This window comes from Salvia hispanica, chromosome 6, assembly GCF_023119035.1.
Source record: "Salvia hispanica cultivar TCC Black 2014 chromosome 6, UniMelb_Shisp_WGS_1.0, whole genome shotgun sequence".
Taxonomy (NCBI): Eukaryota; Viridiplantae; Streptophyta; class Magnoliopsida; order Lamiales; family Lamiaceae; genus Salvia; species Salvia hispanica.
The window spans coordinates 46,031,210-46,052,588 of record NC_062970.1 but is presented as its reverse complement, the minus strand read 5'-3'; the positions used below and the strand labels follow the sequence as shown (position 1 = coordinate 46,052,588).

Below are 21,379 nucleotides of genomic sequence, written 5' to 3'. Positions count from 1 at the left end.
TGTCTTATTTTTTTTCCTTCTCACTTACTTTACCAATTCCACAATAAAACCCGTGTCATTCACAGTGTGTCCTATTTTTTGTGAATGGAGGGAGTATGTTCAATGGAAAGCACCACGTGCGAAAAGGTCGGAGACAACGACACACACGGGCCGTGTCTCAGGAAAGTAATTTCACTTTTAAAAACATATCTTCCACAAAATCCATATATTTATGTCCCGGGACAGGGAGTATTTTGCAATTATTGAAAAGTTTCTCTGGTTATTACTGATGAAGTAATTTCCAGGAAACCATGATTTTTAACTTTACATCACCTCGTGTCTTTTTTTTTCATACTGAATTTATCACATGGCTACATTTTTTCTTGTAGTACAATAATTGTTGAAAAAGCTCTCTCGAGTCACATCAATTAGTACGGTAGTCATTTATTGGAAACGACTTGTACTTCGTGAAACTTGACTCAAGTCTTCGTAAATTAATTAGGATAACAACAATGGGATTAAATAAATAGAGTATAAACGTAAAGATATACTTCTCCGATTCATTGTAGTTGAGGCGAAATTTTTTAAAACGGAGTTTAAGAAAGGGATCGATAGTATGTTAAGTAGATAGAGTAATAAGTAAGAAAAGAAAAAAGATAAAGAGAATAAAATATAAAGTGAATAAAGTAGAGGAAATAAAATAAGAAAGAGAAAGTAAGAGTGACAAAAAAGTGTTACTCTTAAAATGATTGACTATGAGAAATTTTCCAAAATAAAAAAAATAGCCCAACTAAATAGCCCAACTATGAGAAAATGGAGGGAGCAATAAAACAAATGGTTCGTTCAATAATGCACTTCAGCTTATTCCTTTCGCTTTTTAGTGATTTTCTCTAAATATCTTTAATTTCCTACCAAAAATCAATTTTTTTTATTTCAAATAAAATGGATCAAATCGTGGCAAGCGTTCATTTCATATTGTTAATTCCAGAGGAGCTTAATAACTCTATTTGCTAATGTTTTCTAGGTTGTAATTTACATATTTGTCGTTTTAATAGCAATAATATTCCCCTCTCAGAAAATGATTGCCACACAGACATATACTATTTGCCTAGTGCTTTGTAGGGCCAAATTTTGAAATTAGATCTATATGCAATTTATAAAATCGATATCGTTAATGTAGAATGCCGGTTATCTTGAAAATTTAATATTAAAATAATTAAACAATATGTTACTCGTAGATATTATTTTATTAACAACTTATATCATTACATTATATTAATAATAATATGGAGCTCATTCTTCACTAGCATTATTTATACTATTATTTATCTCTTTATTTCTTTACCAATTATACATTAAAACTCGTATTGAACCAAATATTTATACTTTTCAGAAACACGGAGGGAGTAGATATTTTTTTTAGTATGTTTTTCGAATATATACCACGTATATTTAATCTTGTACTCTATTTTGTATTTATTCCACTATCTCTCAAAATAGTTTACTTTTCCTTTTAAAGTCTGTTTCCTAAGATTCCACTTTCATATTGGATAATTATATTATCAAAGAATAAAGTACGGGGTATAACATTTCCAATAAAAACTACTCCTTCCTTCCACTTCATACTAGTGGAAGCATTTCTTTTCAGTATGGTGATTAAAAAGAAAGTTTGTAATGTATTAAATAAAAAGATAATAAAATAAGAGAGGGAAAAAAGTAAAGAGAATAAAGTAAAAGAGAGGGAAAAATAAGTGAAAAGAAATATGTTGTATTACTCCACTACTATGGAACGTACCAAAATGAAAAAAAATGACTCCACCACTATGAAACGGAGGGTGTATAATACATACGATGATTATCGTGAAAAACAGTGTCGGCTACAAAAGAACCCCCGATATATTTATGCATTTATCCTTACATTGCAAATATAATTATTTAGTGATCTTAAATAATTTTTATACATAAATTTATGGTAAAAATATGAAAACTATAAAAATAAATAAATGGAGAATGAATATATATATCATATAGATGAAGAATCTGTATATAAATGGAAACAATAAGCATAATAAATTGGTGATCTGCCATCTACCCGTATAAAAAAAAAAAAAAAAAAGACTTTTAATTCGTGAGAGTTGACTCCAGTCTTTGGTGATCAGTGATCACTTTTTCTAATTGCTTTACTATCTGTCTTTTTCGTTGATTTCGAACCCATTTCTTACGCCTCTATTACACTGTCTAATCATTCATTATGTCCAAATTTCATGTTTACGCCTCTATTTAAAGCGTTGGAGTTGATACAATGGTTATCCCACAAAAATAATTCATTTCCATCCATCACTAAAGAAAGTATGATTTCTAAAAAAAGAATAGCGATCAAATTTGTTTTTGTTGTTCTTTCCTATTTGCTTGTTTCAGGATATGCAAAAGTGAGATGCACAGAGAGTGAGAGGGAAGCTCTTCTAACATTCAAGAATGGCCTCATCGACGAGCAAGGTGTTCTCTCGTCATGGCGAGGCAACGAATGCTGCAAATGGCGAGGTGTTGAGTGTAGCAACACCACTGGCCACGTTATCACCCTCCAGATTTATATGGATTATGTTGGTGAATTGCAAGGTGAGGTTCGTTCTTCATTGCTTGAGTTGCACCATTTAAACTCTCTTGCCCTTTCTTCGATCTATTTTGGAGGCATTCCTATGCAGGAATTCATTGGTTCCATGAAACATTTACAACACTTGTCTCTTAGTGGTTGTAACTTTTCTGGAAGCATTCCTTCTCAGTTAGGGAACCTTACCAACCTAAGCACACTTGACCTCAGTGGAAATTATTTCGGAGGCATTCCTTTCCCGGAATTCATTGGCTCCATGAAACAATTACAACACTTGTCTCTTAGAGGTTGTAACTTTTCTGGAAGCATTCCTCCTCAGTTAGGGAACCTTACCAACCTACGCACACTTGACCTCAGTGGGAATTATTTTGGAGGCATTCCTTTCCCGGAATTCATTGGCTCCACGAAACAATTACAACACTTGTCTCTTAGCTGTTGTAACTTTTCTGGAAGCATTCCTCCTCAGTTAGGGAACCTTACCCACCTATGCACACTCGATCTCTCGCATAATTCTTTGAGTTCCATATCTCCTTTTATGTTTGGTTCCGTATTTGGATCACTCGAAACGTTGCACTTGTCTGATAATCAATTCACTGGTTTAATGCCAAGCCTGAGAGTGTTTCCTTCATTGATAGAACTAGACCTTTCAAAAAATAACTTTACAGGCTCTGTTCCTCTAAGTATTGGCCAACTCTCCAAGCTTCAACTTCTAGATCTTTCTCATAATTCTTTGGAAGGTTTAGTTCCTCCAAGTATTGGCCAACTCTCCGAGCTTCAGTTTCTAGATCTTTCTTATAATTCGTTGAAAGGTTTAATCTCTGAATCCCATTTCATAAAGCTTAACAAGTTATATAGACTTGATTTATCCTTCAATCCACTATTGATGTTGGATAACGCCCCTGATTGGAGTCCTCCTTTTCAGTTGAATTATATAAATTTAGCCAGGTGCAATGTGGGCCAATTTCCAAAATGGATTCAAACTCAGATGAATTTGTTTCACCTTGATCTCAGTGGTGCCAATATAACAGATGAAGCCCCAATATGGTTGTGGAATATGTCTTCTTCATTACATTACTTATATCTTTACGAGAATCAAATAAGTGGTACAGTTCCAAATATCTCATCCATGTCCATTTGGTGTATGGATCTTAGTTACAATCAATTCTCCACCATTTCCTGTCAATGCTTCTGTTGTTTTATTGAGTGGAAATATGTTCTCTGGTTCAATTTCATCTATTTGCAAAACTCACCAAAAGAACCTTAACTATCTTGACCTCTCCAGTAATCAGTTGGAAGGGGAGGTTCCCAACTGCTGGGAGAATATGCCCAACTTGGAGATCCTTAATTTGCCTAACAATAACTTTTCGGGTGAAATTCCTTTCTCTTTGGGCGGTTTACCAGATCTTAGTACACTACGGATGCATGGTAATAATTTATGTGGTGAATTGCCTAATAGTTTGAGACTTTCTCAAAGATTGAGTTTCATTGATGTTGAAGGAAACAAGTTGACAGGAGAGATCCCATTTTGGATTGGCCAGCTGTATGAATTGTTCTTTCTAAACCTTCGTGGAAATAAATTGCACGGAAGTATTCCTTCCGAGATATGCAATCTTACTAATATTCAAGTTCTGGATTTGTCTATAAACAATCTATCTTGGATAATACCTGATTGCTTCAACAAATTTACTGCCTTGTCGAGCAAGGAGGTGCCAATGGATGCCCGTCAATTTGTATATGGTTCTTTTTCAGTAATGTCTGTTGCATTCCGGCACAATTATCTTGCACCTCATATTGAGCGCTTTGGATATTCATCATTACATTGGAAAGGTAAGGAACGTGAGTATTGGGAAAATATCATGTTTCTCAAACTCATTGATTTTTCGAGCAATAGATTGACCGGAAACATTCCCAAATCATTTTCCACTATGAGAGGATTGATATCCTTGAATTTGTCAAGAAATAGTTTGACCGGGCATATAATTCCAGATATTGGTAATATGCATATGCTAGATTCTCTTGATCTATCTCATAACCAACTCTTGGGCAAGATACCTACAAGTTTGGCAGAAATACACACTCTTGGTTTTCTTGATCTGTCGAACAACAATTTGTCCGGAAAAATCCCAACGGGTACTCAACTGCAGAGCTTCAATGCATCATCTTATGCTGATAATGATGGACTATGTGGCGACCCTCTGCCAAACTGCCCCACCAATAATCCATGGGACAACATGAATGAGAAAGATGGCAACAACTTCTCATTTATGGAAGAAGTTGGCATATCAATGGGCTTTGGTTTTATCTTTGGATTTTGGGGAGTCATTGGTTCATTCATACTGAAGAAGTCATGGAGAATTGCATTCTTCAACTTCTTTGATGCTGCTGGAGATTGGTTCTACGTTAGGATTGTTGTGTTCGTATCCAAATGGAAATGGAGATGAAGATGAAATGCAGGTAATGTTTTGTTGCGCTTAAGTAAAGTTTCCGGCTAATTTTCGCAAATAACATAAAATTTACTACAACTTTCACATTACTTTTACAATATTACAATCGAGATTTGATAATTGGATTCATAACATCCCCATTTTTTTCAGCGGTGAAAGTTGAAACTGCACGCATTGGTGTTTAATTAAAGTGAACGACGCTCAGGACCAGTGATCTTTCCAAGTTAATGTAGTAATTTTGTTGTTTTTATCATCTCTTTTTGTGTGAATTGTGTCAATCTTATTTCACCTTATTTAGTTATTTTTCCTTTGGTTTGTATTTGTTTTCTTCTATAAATGAATGTTTGTGTTTTTATAATTTTAGCACTTTGTTTGCATAGAAGGAAAATGCTATGCATATGCGCTATAATTAGTGTTAAGTATAAGTTTAATATAGAGTTTCTGATAAATAAATAAACAACATTTTGAAATATCCATGCCAATCCATATGCTACCACTACTAAATTTAATTAATTTGAGTGTAACAAACCCATGATGAGAACTCATAAGACGATAGACTGAAACTGAAAGAAAAATCAATCGAACCTAAATATAGAGCATGGGCCAAAATCATGTTAAGCAATAAAACCATGGGCCAATTTGGTTGCTTTAATAAATCAGCCCAATACGTTATTGGGCTATGATACTTTCATTTTGGTAGATTTTGTCCATTAAATTATACTCATTCTATCCATAAAATATATTCCTTTTCTATTTTAATCCTTTCCATAAAAATTAGTCTTACTTCTATTTACATTATATAAAAATAATTTGATTTACTGATACGAGCACAAATCAACAAGCATATCTATCTACCACATCTTATTATTTAGTGTATTATTAATTCATCATATCTTCCATATAGTATTATTTTGATCATATCTTCCATATAGTATTATTTTGTTGTTAAGTATATCTTCCATATAGTATTATTTTGATCATATCTTCCATATAGTATTATTTTGTTGTTAAGTAAGTCGAGGGTAATTCTATTATAAATAGGAGACATTGTTATCATTCAAACTAATGAGTAAATGAATTTATATTAATATGCGTTAACCCCACAAAGCTCTGGTACTCGATACGATTCCCACCTTTTGTTATACTTTTATAATTTTAATAAAAGGAACAATGACATATTAATATTATTATACGTATAATATTTTTAAATATTATACTCTATATTATTATTTGGTGCTTCTTACCTTCAACTATTTGTTTTGTTATTCTATAAAGGGTTCAAACCTCACCAACCGCTGGGAGACTTTTGGGCCTTAATCTGCAAGTCCGTCGAGTAGGATTAATCCGATTCCGCTGAAGGTGGATTCGCAACACCTGTGGTCAAACCAAAAAAAATAAAGCTATGCAGTCATGCAATCTGCAAATCATGATTGAATGATTTGCGGCCCGTACTCAGACCCGAATTCGTATAACATAACCAACAATCACATTTAAACAAACATAGGCATGACATAACAGTTAAACCACCCTTATAACACCGAACGATATTTTGATAAAATAAAGAGAGTTTTTAAAGTAAAGCCCACCTCGACTGCTTAGTTTTCAAGTAGTTTCTTTTCCGTTATCCGGCTTCGCAACCAAAGTCTCCCTTTTTAATCACATAGGCACATGGCACAAATTAGGTTCAATACTACTCTTACTCATGCATGTCTCATTACTTTTTCCCTCTTCCCAACGATCTATCTTATCATTACTAATTAATCAAGATCATGTTTATCACACAAGATTAATTAACCAACCAACACACACACTACACAACACAACACACACACACACGCGGCACACACATACACACACCCACACGGCACACACACACATACATGTTCCCACATCCCTTTTTATCCCTTTTTTCACTCAACCAAGATGCATGAGGGTTCAAGAAGACCGATTAATCGGTTAGAAGAAGAAAAAGAAGAAGTAGAAGGAGAGCAAGTATAATTCTTAAACAAAATACCTTCTAGAGGAAAAACGATCGGTGGAAAACAAGTATTAGCCTTGATCCTTCAAAGTTCTTGGATCAAAATTCAATTCTTCTCCAAAAGATAGCAAAATATTGGAGAGTAGAAGAAGAAAATTTGAGAGAGTGAGTGGGGTAGTGGGGGCCGAAAATATGGGGTTTAGGGTTGGGGTCTTCTCTCATTTATAGAGTCCAAAAAGATCTATAGAGTATATGGTAAGATTTTATTCTCCATAATCAAATAAATTAATATTGTGAAGTAGGGAAGAAGAATTAACAAAAATAGATTAGGGTACTAGGCATGAGATTTTCGAAAATATGGCCTTCCAAAAAGCCAAGATTTTGTTTTGGTATTTTTCCATATAGAATAAAATATCATGGAGCAAAATAAAAATAAGGAAAATCCTCCATGAAGCAAGGTAAGGGGCGATTTCTAGCCCTTTTAAATAAGGCATGGATTTTTGAATACTAACTAAAATAAAGTAAGGCAAGATCTCTTGAAGTATGGAAAGATTTGGTAGAATAATTAAATTCTAGGTATGGAAGGAAATCAAACAAGGGATCAATTAAATAGGCAAAATAATATTTCCTTCCTACATGTGTGATTTTCGAAAATCACCTAGGAAAAATATGGGGCTCGATTTTCCTCCTTTAAAATAAGGAAATAATTGGCTCTTTGATTTTAAATTGGATAAATATCCCAAAGGTCAAATTATATCTGGAAAAATAGAAATCCTCTTCAAAAAGGGGGCTAGGGTTCGAAAATTATGAGGATTAGGGTGACTAGTATTTATGGAAATTTTCTCTAATATTCTCACTCACCCTTAAACAAATAATTTATCACATAATCAATAAATAAATCATATGCCACATCATTAAATCAAATAGTTTGACTTTTCAAACTTTCAACACAAACTCATATCAGGAAATAAAAGCATTCTCGATTCCACGTCATCAACAATTAATTCTAGGGCTCTAAAATTAGGGTTCTAAGTTCTGGGGTGTTACACATTGAGAGTGAGAGAGAAGCTCTTCTTAGCTTCAAGAATGGCCTCATCGATGAGCATGGTATTCTTTCATCGTGGCGAAGCGACGAATGCTGCGAATGGCATGGTGTTGAGTGCAGCAACACCACTGGCCATGTCATCACCCTCCAACTTAATTCACATTATTCTGCAAAGTTGAGAGGTAAGATTGGCTCTTCATTGCATGAGTTGGATCATTTAAATCATCTTGACCTCAGTCATAATGATTTTGGAGGCATTCCTATCCCAAAATTCATTGGTTCCATGAAACAATTACGACACTTGTCTCTTGAGAATTATTATTTTAGTGGGATTATTCCTCCTCAGTTAGGGAAACTTACCAACCTACGCTCACTTGACCTTAGTTGGAATGAATTCGGAGAAATTCCCATCCCACAATTCATTGGTTCCATGAACCAATTACAACACTTGTCTCTTCAATTCTCTATGTTTTCTGAGAGCCTTCGGCAACTTAAAAGAATTACTTGGACTCCTGTTGCATAGTAATGGCTTTTCTGGTTTGTTGCCTTACAATTTGAGACAATGCCAAGAATTAAGAATCATTGATATTGGAAGAAACAAGCTAACAGGAGAGCTACCATCTTGGATTGGCAAGGTGTATCAGATGCAATTTCTAAACTTTCGTGGAAATAAATTGCATGGCAGTATTCCTCCCGAGATATGCAATCTTACTAATGTTCAAGTTCTGGATTTATCGATAAACAATCTGTCTTCGATAATACCTGATTGCTTCGACAATTTCACTCTCTTGGCAAGTGAGAGTACCAGTGGCACATATGCTTATGTTAATACTATTGGTACACGGTTTGGAGGCTAAGAAACATGGGAGTATGCATATTCATCATTTCAATGGAAAGGTAAATCTCGGGCTTCTCAAACTCATTGATTTTTCAAGCAATAGATTGACTGGGAACATTCCCAAGTCATTTTCCAGTATGAGCAATTTAAATTCCTTGAATCTTTCAAGAAATAGTTTGACGGGTCATATTATTTCGGACATTGGGAAAATGGGGATACTAGATTCTCTTGATCTATCTCATAACCATTTCTCTGGCAAGATACCTACAAGTCTAGCTGAAATACACACTCTTGGTGTTCTTGATTTGTCGAACAATAATTTGTGTGGAAAATTTCCAACGAGTACTCAACTTCAGAGCTTCAATGCTTCGTCTTATGCCGGGAATGATGGACTTTGTGGCAATCCTCTATTGATGTGCATTGAACATAGCTTGAGGCCATCCACCACTAATCCGGTGGATAACACGAATGAGAAAGACGGCAACAACTTCTCATTTATGCAAGAAGTTGGCATATCAATGGACTTTTGTTTTATCTTTGGATTTTGGGGAGTTATTGGCTCATTCATACTGAAGAAATCATGGAGAGTTGCATTCTCTAACTTGTTAGATGCTGTTGGAGATTGGTTTTATGTCAAGATTGTTGTGGTTGTATCCAAATGGTGACGAAGCTGAAATGCAGGTATACATTTTTTACTCTTTGATACAGTTCTAGGTTAATTTTCGCAAATAACATACTCCCTCAGTACCTGAAAGTTTTTCCTATTTTTCCGTTTCCATTTCCGTTCGTCCCACAAAATTTGTCTCATTTCATTATGCACAATTTTTGGTAGTGGAGGTCATATTCTACAAACCCATTCCTACTCACATTTTATTATAAAATTAATGTATAAAAGTAGAACTCACATTCCACTAACTTTTTCAACTCTCTTTTTATTATGTTTCTTAAAACCCGCGCCGGGTCAAAGTGGGACAATATTAGGGGGTACTATTTATTAGCACTAAAAATACCTGCAAGTATACATGGTAGATCTAGTATAGCTAAAGGTCAGTACCGGGATATCGAACACAGAGAATAAGATTGCAACTGACTACCATATACTAAGCGTCATATACTATCTAGAGACACAGAAATTTTTGGGTTTGGTTTATTAAACTAGACAGAAAATAAATAAACAAATAAAAGAAAGCATAAAAACATATGATACAAAACAGGCGTAAGAAAGTAGAATTTTAGGATCAAAACACAATTGACTTCCTTGAATTACGGTCTCTAGAGTTATTAAGTCGGTCACTTAACTAGATTAAACCCCCTCCCGAGGTGAGAAATCCGTAGATTAGGTGTAATAATTGAAGTCCCCTTCTAATTCTTAGACCTAACTCCTAAAAGATTGTAAGACCACTGACCTCACGTGAAACCTCAACTCTCCCGAGTTCTATTGAATAAAAGTGTGAATTATCCCTCGTCCAAGTTAATTATTTCGTCTCCCGAGTACTCTAATCAACTCTAGCATGTATTCAAAAGGTAGCTAATCAATTGAATGTAAAAGACACAAGGATAAATCAAATAACTGCAAGAGCTAACAAGGAAAATCCATTGAATATTTTCACCAAAAAATCCACAAAAGATGTTCTACTCATAGACAAGTAAAAACTACAAATAAAGTACGAGACATGAAAGAAATTGATAAAACCCAAGGTTGAATCTTCAATATTCAGTCTTCTCTTGCCTGGATCTGCAGAACTCCGCTCCAATGGAAGATGGATGATTATATGTGTGGATTGTGGGATGGAAGAAGGTAGAGAGGGAGAAGGATTGGAGGCTCTGAGATGAAGATTATGAATTAGGTTAGAGGTATTTATAGGTTGGAAAAAGGTTAATTTTTGATAATTTTCGTGGCCTATAAGAAATAGGAGAGATTGGGCTTCACAATATAATAATTCATTTCTTCCGTGAATTCCCGCCTAAATTCCCGCCAGCTTTGACTGCACTGCGCAACGTTCGTAGAATAGACATAACTTTCTCCACAGAACTCCGATTGAGACGTGCGAGATATCCACGCGAAGCTCTTTCGAAGAGGAAGAGAATGATATGCATAAATCACTGATTGGACTCCAAATCTTATGGCAGAATGGGCTCGAACAGAGGCTGCTGCACCTTGGCCTTTTTGCACCTTTTTTTCTATCTTTTTCTATCATTTATCAACAAACACATTAAAAATACCAAATGTATAACATATGAAATTTAAGAACATAATTTGCATGATTGACATTTAAAATGAGTCAAATCTAGCCCTTAAAAACATGCAAAATCCGTGTTTGTCAAGGGGACGGAGGGAGTAAAATTTACGCAACTTTTTATCTTCGCCTTATTTTTAACATATTACAATCAAAAATTGATTTTTTGATTTATAACATCCTCATTTTTTTCAGCGGTGAAGGCACTTTAACATGGCTTGTGATCTTTCCAAGTTACTATAATTTGGATTGATTGTTATCAATCCCTTTGTTATGAATTACAGCAATGTACTTTCACTTTGTTTCAATTTCTTGCTTTCATTTGTAAACTCTATGTTTGGTGTGTATTTGTTTCTTCTAGAATTGAATGTTTGTGTTTTTATTATGAGTTTCTTTCCCTTTAAATCCATATCCACACTCTTGCAAGTGTCAGCTTTGAGTTTTTTTCAATGATAGTAGGAAAAATGCTATGTATATGCACTGTATTCTATGTACGTAAAGAGTAGTATACTCATATTGTGTAATATTGTCTAATACAGAGAATATTTAATATTTTCTAAATATATAAACAAAAAATATTTAAAATATTCATGTCAATCCATATGCCACAACTCCTATATTCAGTTAATATTGTCTCCTCACTTAACGCACAAAGATTTCTTTTTAAATTTCAATGTCGAAGAGAAATCAATCTTATGCTATTACCTAACATCATATAAATGATAGGATCAAAGACGCAACTGCAAAGAAAGTGAGATATTCTATTAACTTTATTGCTTATTCTACTTTTGAATTTGTAAATATAAAGAATTTTTCATCTCTGAGGCAAAACTATCCAAATTGTGAATCTATGTCAAACAAATAAAATGAATACTTCCTCCCTCTCATTTTGACTCAGAACGGGTTTTAAAAAGATGTTTGACTTTGTGAAGAAAAGAGGAGAAGATGACCTTGTGGAATGTGTGTTCCACTTTTATATATAAAGCAAATGAGACTTTAAATGCAAACACTCCGAGATGGTAAAATGAGATATTTACTTGTTTTTTTTTTTTTTTTTAAATATTTCCCAAAATGATACTCGTAAAACAAAGGCCTTTAGTGGTACAAACAAACCGAGGCTGGTAAAATCCAGCTAAACTAAAGATGGGCTGAATATTGGGCCTGAGAAGTATATTTGGGGGCTTTTAACATATAAATGTGTCAATTACCATAAATTAGTTTAGCCACTTTTAATTTGCTCTATTTTTATATCCTTTTATTTCTTAAATTTAATTCCTTAGCTGTAAGTATAACTTTATGATAATTAATTTGAGTTTACTAATCCAATCAAGAATTACTATATGATTCACACACACATTTGGAGGAGGAACTTCTAGGAATTGAATTGTGCTATGTCATCATTTAACATAGATCGTTATAATTAATTAATCCAAAATTAGAGTATACAATTTTTTTCAATTTAAAAAAATTAGCGCTGTGCTATTTCAGTCAAACTCAACAATGACTTTTTGGTCAATTGAATTATTGAAGAATTTCTCTCATCAATTAGTACTTAGTAGTGAAATCATTTATAGGAAACCATAACATTATGTAGTGGGTTTGGTAACGTTCCAAATAATTGAGATATATTGGAAAAATGACTTTTAATTCTTAAAACTTGACTAAGTAGTCTTTGTCTTTCACCTCATTTTTCTATACGCAAGGAACCAAAATATCCACTAAAATTGTTTGCGGAGAAAACACAAAACAAATTAGGGTAACAACAATGACTTAATAAACCCTAAACCTCATGTTAAATAGTAAAGATATAAAAGAATTGTTCTATGCGCTTCAGCTTGTTGCTTTTGATTTTTGGTGATTTTATATACCTTTGAAACAAATCTTTCTATTTAAATTAAATGGATCAAATCGTTGCAAGTGTTCATTTCATGTTAATTTCAGAAGAGCTTATATTTCCTAATGTTTTCGAATTTGTTATTTATTTTATTTATTTTTTATGTTAATTACCAAGGGTATCTACCGGCGGTCCAGCTACTATTCACCTTGCTGATTTGTAGGCACCTCAATGGCTAGGACAGCTAGCCCAAGAATTTAAAGCTGAAGCTGCTCCATACCCAAAGGTAGGGATCGATCCCATGGCCATTTGGTTAAGGATGGACAAGACTCATGCCACTCGACCACACCCCTTGGGTTTTATTTATTTTATTTATTGTTATAATAGCAATTTTCCCCAATAGATGCCAGAGACATATATATCTTCGTACTGCTGGTTCAAATTTTGAAATTTGATTTTTATGCTATTCATAAAATTAATATCGTTAATAACAAGATATAAGGAGTATAATAATTAACAAAATAATACTATTAATATCAAAAGTCGGTTATCTTGGAAATTTAACACTATATGTATAAATTAATCTTCTTTTTGTATTCACTAGATACCAATTTTGCATTTCATTCTTCAATTTATTATGCAGATTTTTAGGGAATAGTAATTTAGACAGCCTGCAGTTTACTATGGATTGCGTCTTTGTTTTCATTGATTTTGAACGCAAGTTTTGTTTATTAGGAATTCTTTCGTCATTTAAAACCCTACCCTAATTTCCACGTTACGTTATTACGATCAACTGATGTGGGACATTGGTCTGTAACAGCTTGGTGGCAATGATCAAGTTTGGAAACTTGAAAATATTAATAATGTAGAAATTCAGTTATCTAGGAAATTTAGTATATGAAATAATTAAGTTTGTTTGTCCCTAAAAATAGTCCATTTTTATTATCCAATATTAGACTATTTCATTTTAGTAAATATTTCTTTCTAATAAAACGAGTCTCATTTTTTTATTAAAATACTCGATTAAATATAATAAAATTGAAACAACGATTAAACATTAAAGACGAAATAAACCATTGACTGAGATAAACTTTTAAATTATTTATACTGGATAATTATTTAATCAAAGAACAAAATAATAGAGTAGCATTTTTAGTGGTTATACTACATGTTATTTTTCTTGATTTTGAACGCAATTCTTGCGTTAAGTTAGTTTGATTGGGAGCATTATTTCAACCCAAATTTTTACGTTCTCATATCATGAATTAGTCTTTTCTTAATTGGAAAAGTGGTGATAGTTATCAATGATTATCAACATTCTGTTTACCTCTATTTAAGAGCGTTGGAGTTGATACAATGGAGTATCCCACAAATACATTACCCTTTATACATCAGTAAAGACTAAAGAGAGGATGATTTCGGATAAAACATTAGAAATCAAATATCTTCTGCTTCTTCTTTTATGTGTGTTTGTTTCAGGAGATGCAGAAACGAGATGCATTGAAAGGGAGAGAGAAGCTCTTCTAAGCTTCAAGAATGGCCTCATCGATGAGTATGGCCGCTATCTCTCGTCATGGCAAGGCGATGAATGCTGCGAATGGGCTGGTGTTGAGTGCAGCAACACCACAAGCCATGTCATCAACCTCTACCTTAACGATAAAGATTTAAGAGGTAATATCGGATCCTCATTGCTCAAGTTGCATTACTTAAATCTTCTTGACCTCAGCGGGAATGATTTCGGAGGCATTCCAATCCCAGAATTCATTTGTTCCATGAATCAGTTACAAGAATTGTCTCTTCAGGGTTGTCAATTTTCCGGGGCCATTCCTCTCCAGTTAGGGAACCTTACCAACCTACAATCACTGGACTTGTCCTATAATAATCTCAGTGGATCAATCCCAGACCCGAGAGCATTTCCTTCATTGACTGAACTTATCCTTTCCGGTAATAACTTTACCGGCTCCATTCCTCTAAGTATTGGCCAACTCTCCGAACTTCAAATTCTAGATCTTTCTCATAACTCTTTCGAAGGTTTAGTCTCTGAATCCCACTTCATAAAGCTTCACAAGTTAACTAAACTGGATTTATCCTTCAATCCATTATTGAACTTGGATATTGCCCCTGATTGGAGTCCTCCTTTTCAGTTGACTAGTATATCTCTAGCCGGGTGCAATGTGGGTCCGTATTTTCCAAAATGGATACGATCTCAAAGGAATTTGACATCCCTTGATCTCAGTGATGCCAATATAAGAGATGAAGCCGCAAGGGTGCTGTGGAATTTGTTGTCTTCATTAGAACACTTATATCTCTCCGACAATCAAATAAGTGGCACAGTTCCAAATCTCTCATCCACCTCAATCCACCATATGGATCTTAGTAGCAATCAATTGTCAGGTCATATACCATCATTTCCTGTCCATGCTTTTAATATTTTATTGAGTGGAAATATGTTCTCTGGTTCAATTTGCAAAGCTCTCCACGTTGAACTTGCATACATTATGTACCTTGACCTCTCAAATAATCAGTTGGCTGGAGAGGTTCCCAACTGTTGGGAGAAAATGCCCAACTTGCGCATCCTTTATTTGGCTAACAACAGTTTTTCTGGTGAAATTCCTCTCTCTTTAGGCGCTTTACTTGAGCTCCAGATACTCCAAATGCATGGTAATAATTTATCTGGTGAATTTCCTGACAGTTTGAGAGATTGCCATATGTTGATATTAATTGATGTTGAAGGAAACAAGTTAACAGGAGAGATCCCCGCTTGGATTGGCGAGTTGCATAGATTGCAATTTCTAAACTTTCGTGGAAATAAATTGCATGGCAGGATTCCTCCCGAGATATGCAATCTTTTATATATTCGAGTTCTGGATTTGTCAATAAACAATCTATCTTGGATAATACCTGATTGCTACAACTTTCGTACCTTGTCTACTGTGGAGAATGTGGCCTTAGGGGATTTTCACACTCCTCGTGGTCCAAATATAATTGTCGGCATGTCAAGCTACGGACATGTTTTACCTAATATTGACCGCAACCGCAATGGATATTCATCCTTTCAATGGAAAGGTAAGGAATATGAGTACTCGGGAAATATCAAGCTTCTCAAACTTATTGATTTATGAAGCAATAGATTGACCGGAAACATTCCCAAGTCATTTTCTGATATGAAAGGATTATATTCCCTCAATCTATCAAGAAATAGTTTGGTGGGACATATAATTCCAGATATTGGCAAAATGGAGATGCTAGATTCTCTTGATCTGTCTCATAACCAGCTGTCTGGCAAGATACCGGCTAGTATGGTAGAATTACACAGTCTTGGTGTTCTTGATTTGTCAAACAACAAGTTGTCCGAAAAAATTCCAACAGGTACTCAACTTCAGAGCTTCAATGCCTCAGTTTATGCCAATAATGATGGGCTATGTGGCAACCCTCTGCCAAAGTGCCCCGGAGATAGCTTGAGGCCACCCACCACTAATCCGGTGGATAACACGAATGAGAAAGACGACAACAACTTCTCATTTATGCAAGAAGTTGGCATATCAATGGGATTTGGTTTTATCTTTGGATTTTGGGGAGTTATTGGCTCATTCATACTGAAGAAATCATGGAGAATTGCATTCTTCAACTTGTTTGATGATGTTGGAGATTGGTTCTACGTCAAGATTGTTGTGTTTGTATCCAAATGGAAACGAAGCAGGAATGCTGAAATGCAGGTAATATCAACCTGATTTATAGCGCTTAAATAAAGTTTTTGGTAAAAATTTTACTCTGATCTTTTTATCTTCATGTTACTTTTAACATATTACAATCATGATTTGATTTTTGGATTTATAACATCCTTATTTTTTTCAGCGGTGAAACCAGGCGCTTTATTGTTCAATCAAGGTCAAACTCATAGCTGGTGAATGGTGATCTTTCCAAGTTCTAGTAATTTGGATTGTTTTTCTCAATCTCTTTTTTTGTGTATTGTGTCAATGTACTTTCACTTTATTTCAGTTTCATGTTTTCATTTGTAAACCATATGTTTGTTGTGTATTTGTTTCTTCTAGAAATGAATGTTTGTGTTTTTATACTTAGTTTCTTGCCCTTTAAATCCATGTCCACACTTTGCAAATTTCAGCTTTGAGTTTTTTCAATGATTTTCAACCAAAACAAATTAGTTAAAATAATATCCCAAAATATTCTTGATTGATTGCTTTATTTCTTGAATAAACTCTAATTGTAGCCTTATTGTTTCCTTCAATTACCAATTCTCTTTATTCTAACAGCATATAACATAATCAAAATACAAAATAGTACAATATAAAACCTCAAACAACAAATTCACTAAAACAAATCCAATTTCAAAAAATTATCCATATCAATTAATCAAATTAATTAACTTATACCAAAACAAGAAAGGACTAACCTTGATTCAACTTTCCCAATAGTCACATAGAAAAAAGTAGAATCACCCAAAACAAGATATCAGTCATATGCTTTTACCTGTCATCAAATGTGCGGATCATAGATTAAATAACACAACAAAGGACTAACCTCGATTCCAAATAAATGAGTGATTCATCTGAATTCATAATTTCTTATTCTGCTTTTGAATTTGAAATCTCTGTGGCTAAATTATTAAAGTTATGGTTTCTCAGATTGATACTCCCTCCGTTCCATAGTAATAGAGACATTTATTTTTCAGCACGAAGATTAAGAAAATTTTTGTTAGATGAGTTAAGTAAAAGGGAGAATAAAGTGGAAAATGAAAAAGGTAGAGAGATGAAGAGAAAATAAAGTAAGAGAGTAAAGTAGACGTGGAAAAATGTGTTGACTTTTACTAATAAAGGAAATGACTCTATTACTATGGAACGTACCAAAATGACAAAATGATTCTATTATAATGGAACGGAAGAAGTGGTATTGTAAAACTAAGCCTTTAAATGGGCCTTGGAAGTAGAAATGGGCTTTAAACACGCTGGCAGCACTGGACCTCATGATAGAAAGAAATTGGTAAAATTGAACTGGGCTCAAAATGGGCCTCGGAAGTAGAAATGGGCTTTCAACATAAAATCTTCTATCAATACTCAATCACTTAAGTTAATTATCCTACTTTTCTACTACTCCATATCTTTACATAATTTTATCTTAAATTTTACATTATTATGCGAAAATAGATAATAAATTAAGTTTACTAATTCAGTTAATGTTTATAAATACTTTAGATTTGAATTATTTGCTTTTAGTTTTAATTCACACATACGCTACATCCTACATATTGGGTGACTCAAATCCTTGAATTAAAAACTTAGCTCCCGAAGGACATCTAACGAACTAATTAAATTGTGTATCATCGTCAATAACTAGTTGATTGTAACAATTATTAATCCAAATGTGGAGTGAAATATAATAAATCATAACATGATATGACATTACACGACATGAATTTATCGCATATGTTTATTTAACCTATGACTTGGCCACATGTATTTTATTTTGTATTTTGCACTTATTGAAGAATTTCTATCATCAATTAGTACTCAAGTAATTTCCGGGAAAACAAATAATTATATAGTGGGTGTAAAATACTTCATCCGTCCACGAAAAATAGAACACGTTTGTCATTTTTTTTTTCATGAAATAGAGCACATTTGTCATTTACCCTTCTCCCTTACTCCTAATTATATGGACCCCACCCCACATTTCACTAACACTACTCTCTTTCTTTTTTCTCTTAATAATAATATGGACCCCACATTTGTCATTTTTATCAATTCCACAATAAAACCCGTGTCATTCACAATGTGTCCTATTTTTCGTGGATGGAGGGAGTATGTTCAATGAAAAGCACCACGTGCAAAAGGTCGGAGGCAACGGCACACACGGCCATGCCTCAGGTGGCTGATCATGCACATGTAAAATATGTTAACTTTTACTAAAAATGGAAATAACTCCACTACTATGCAACGTATTAAAATGAAAAATGACTCAATTACTATGGAATAGATGGAGTAGTATATAATGAACACGAATTATCTTTAATTTTATCATGTACTATATATTTTTTGCATCATAAATTAATCAACCATCACTTTATAATTTTGTCGTTTTGATTGGTTTTAAACGCAAGTCTTTCGTCAACTTTTGTTTATATGTTGTTGTTGGAGAACCGCGTGATTGGATGAAAAATAGTTGAGAGTATTATTTTTATATCACAAAGCTGTAGATTTTTTGTGATGCTTATTTAGTCTTCCTTCACTTAATTGGAAAAGAATCTTTATTTTTTTGCAAGTTGTCTAATCAAGTTGAATTTTATTTTTATAAAAGTACTAATATCACCTTATTTATTTATGCCTTTTTTCCATTGATTTTGGACGTTACCTAAAATTTTGTTTGTGTATAATTGGAAAAGAATCTTTGTATTCTTTTTTTGCAAGTTTCTAATTAAGTTGAATTTCATTTTTAAAAGAAGAACTAATATCACCTTACTTTTACCTATTTAAACCATTACACTAGATTTACTAAAAAGTTGAAAGACTGAATATCTCATATCCAACCCTTCAATGACTATATTAACTCTTATCATAAAAATTCTGAAATTTATATGATGGTATCAATTAAGTCCCTTTTTTGAATTTACCATATGTATCCCGATCTTTGCAACTATATAAACGTAATCAATCGTTTTAAATTATTTTACTCCAATCTAATTAATAAATAGTAAAACATCATTTCATTGATGACAGAGAAACATGAACAATCTCCGTGCATTACTCAATTGATTTTGTACTCCCTTTATCCCATTAATAATCTCATTTTGCAATTTTAGTAGGTTCCAAAAAATTGATTCACATTCTAATTTTTAACCTTTTTACTTCTAATAAAGTGTCTAATTTTTTAATAACACTTCTTCAATTATTTTTCTCTTTCCCTCTTATACTTTACCAATTTAATACTCTCTTCGTCCCACTAAATATGACCCACTTTCATTTTTGATTTGTCCCTACCAAGATAACTCTATACTAAAAATAGAAACACCTTTATCTCTATTATATTCACTCTCTCCACTTCACAGAAAAAATTAAGTTGCATAAATTCTCGTGCTGCCCAAGGAAGGGGAGTATTAAAACTCGTGTCGTCACCAAAGTTCTTATTTTAGGAAACGAATAGAGTATATTTTAAGTTGTACTCCGTCCCATAAAAATAGACTAAATTTCATTTTTCTCATTCTCTTTTTACTTTTTTATTTATGGGCCTAACCATCTGCGACACTATTTCAACTACTATTTTTCTTCTATCTCACTTTACCAATTACTCCATTCGTTCTCTCATAGTTGAGTCATTTTTTCATTTCGGAAAGTTCTCTCATAGTTGAGTCATTTCGAAAACTTTTTTCTCTTTCTTACTTTATTTTCTCTACTTTATTAACTTTTTACTTTACCGTGTCATCTCCAATTAACTATTTCTATGGTACGGAGGGAGTTATAATTAAGTCCGCCTTCGCTTTACTCAATTTTGTCTTCTTTCATTAATTTCAAACTTAATTCTTACGTTAAAGTTTATTCATATGTTCACATGTTGGACAATTCATGAGAAATGTCTACGTAACATCTAGGTAAGTTGGATCTCGTTTTAGGAATTTTACCTATTTAAACTGTTGACAATGGAGTATTCCATAAATACAATTCACTTCAATACGTCAGTAAAGAATAAAGATAGTATGATTTCTAAAAAAATAATACTAGCAATCAAGTTTGTTCTTGTTGTTCTTTGTTGTGTGTTTGTTTCAGGATACGCACAAGTGAGATGCATTGAGAGTGAGCGAGAAGCTCTTCTAACCTTCAAGAATGGCACCTTCGATGAGTTTGATATTCTCTCATCGTGGCAGGGCGACGAATGCTGTGAATGGCGCGGTGTTGAGTGCAGCAACACCACTGGCCATGTCATCATCCTCCAGCTTAACAATATTGATAATGATTGTAAATGGAAAGGTAGTGATGATTGTCACTTGGAAGGTGAGCTTCGTTCTTCATTGCTTGAGTTGCATCATTTATATTATCTTGACCTTAGTCGGAATGACTTTGGAGGCAATCCGATTCCAAAATTCATTGGTTCCATGAAACAATTACAACACTTATCTCTTTCGGATTGTCGCTTTTCTGGTAACATTCCTCCTCAGTTAGGTAACCTTACCAATCTACACACACTTGACTTTAGTGGGAATGACTTTGGAGATAATCCGATCCTAGAATTCGTTAGTTCCATGAAACAGTTACAGCACTTGTTTCTTTCAAGTTGTAGCTTTAATGGGAGTGTTCTTCCTCAGTTAGGAAATCTTACCAACCTACGCTCACTTGACCTGAGTGATAATGCTTTTGAAGCCATTCCAATCCCAGAATTCATTGGTTCCATGAAACAATTACAACACTTG

The 21,379-nt window shown here is 33.7% G+C and overlaps 1 protein-coding gene and 1 long non-coding RNA gene across 2 annotated transcripts in view; both read left to right on the top strand.

The window, feature by feature from the left end:
* The first annotated feature begins 2,330 nt into the window (after positions 1-2,330).
* LOC125195534 (receptor-like protein EIX1) overlaps positions 2,331-21,379 on the top strand; it is a 20,892-nt gene continuing 1,843 nt past the window's right edge. Inside the window, exon 1 of the mRNA XM_048093672.1 lies at positions 2,331-3,754. Coding sequence (XP_047949629.1) covers positions 2,331-3,754 — 1,424 coding nt within the window. The remainder of the gene's footprint in view (positions 3,755-21,379) is intronic.
* On the top strand, positions 4,342-5,389 carry LOC125195972. The gene is made up of 2 exons (XR_007171810.1): positions 4,342-5,041; positions 5,182-5,389. It is a non-coding gene; the product is annotated as an uncharacterized LOC125195972 (long non-coding RNA).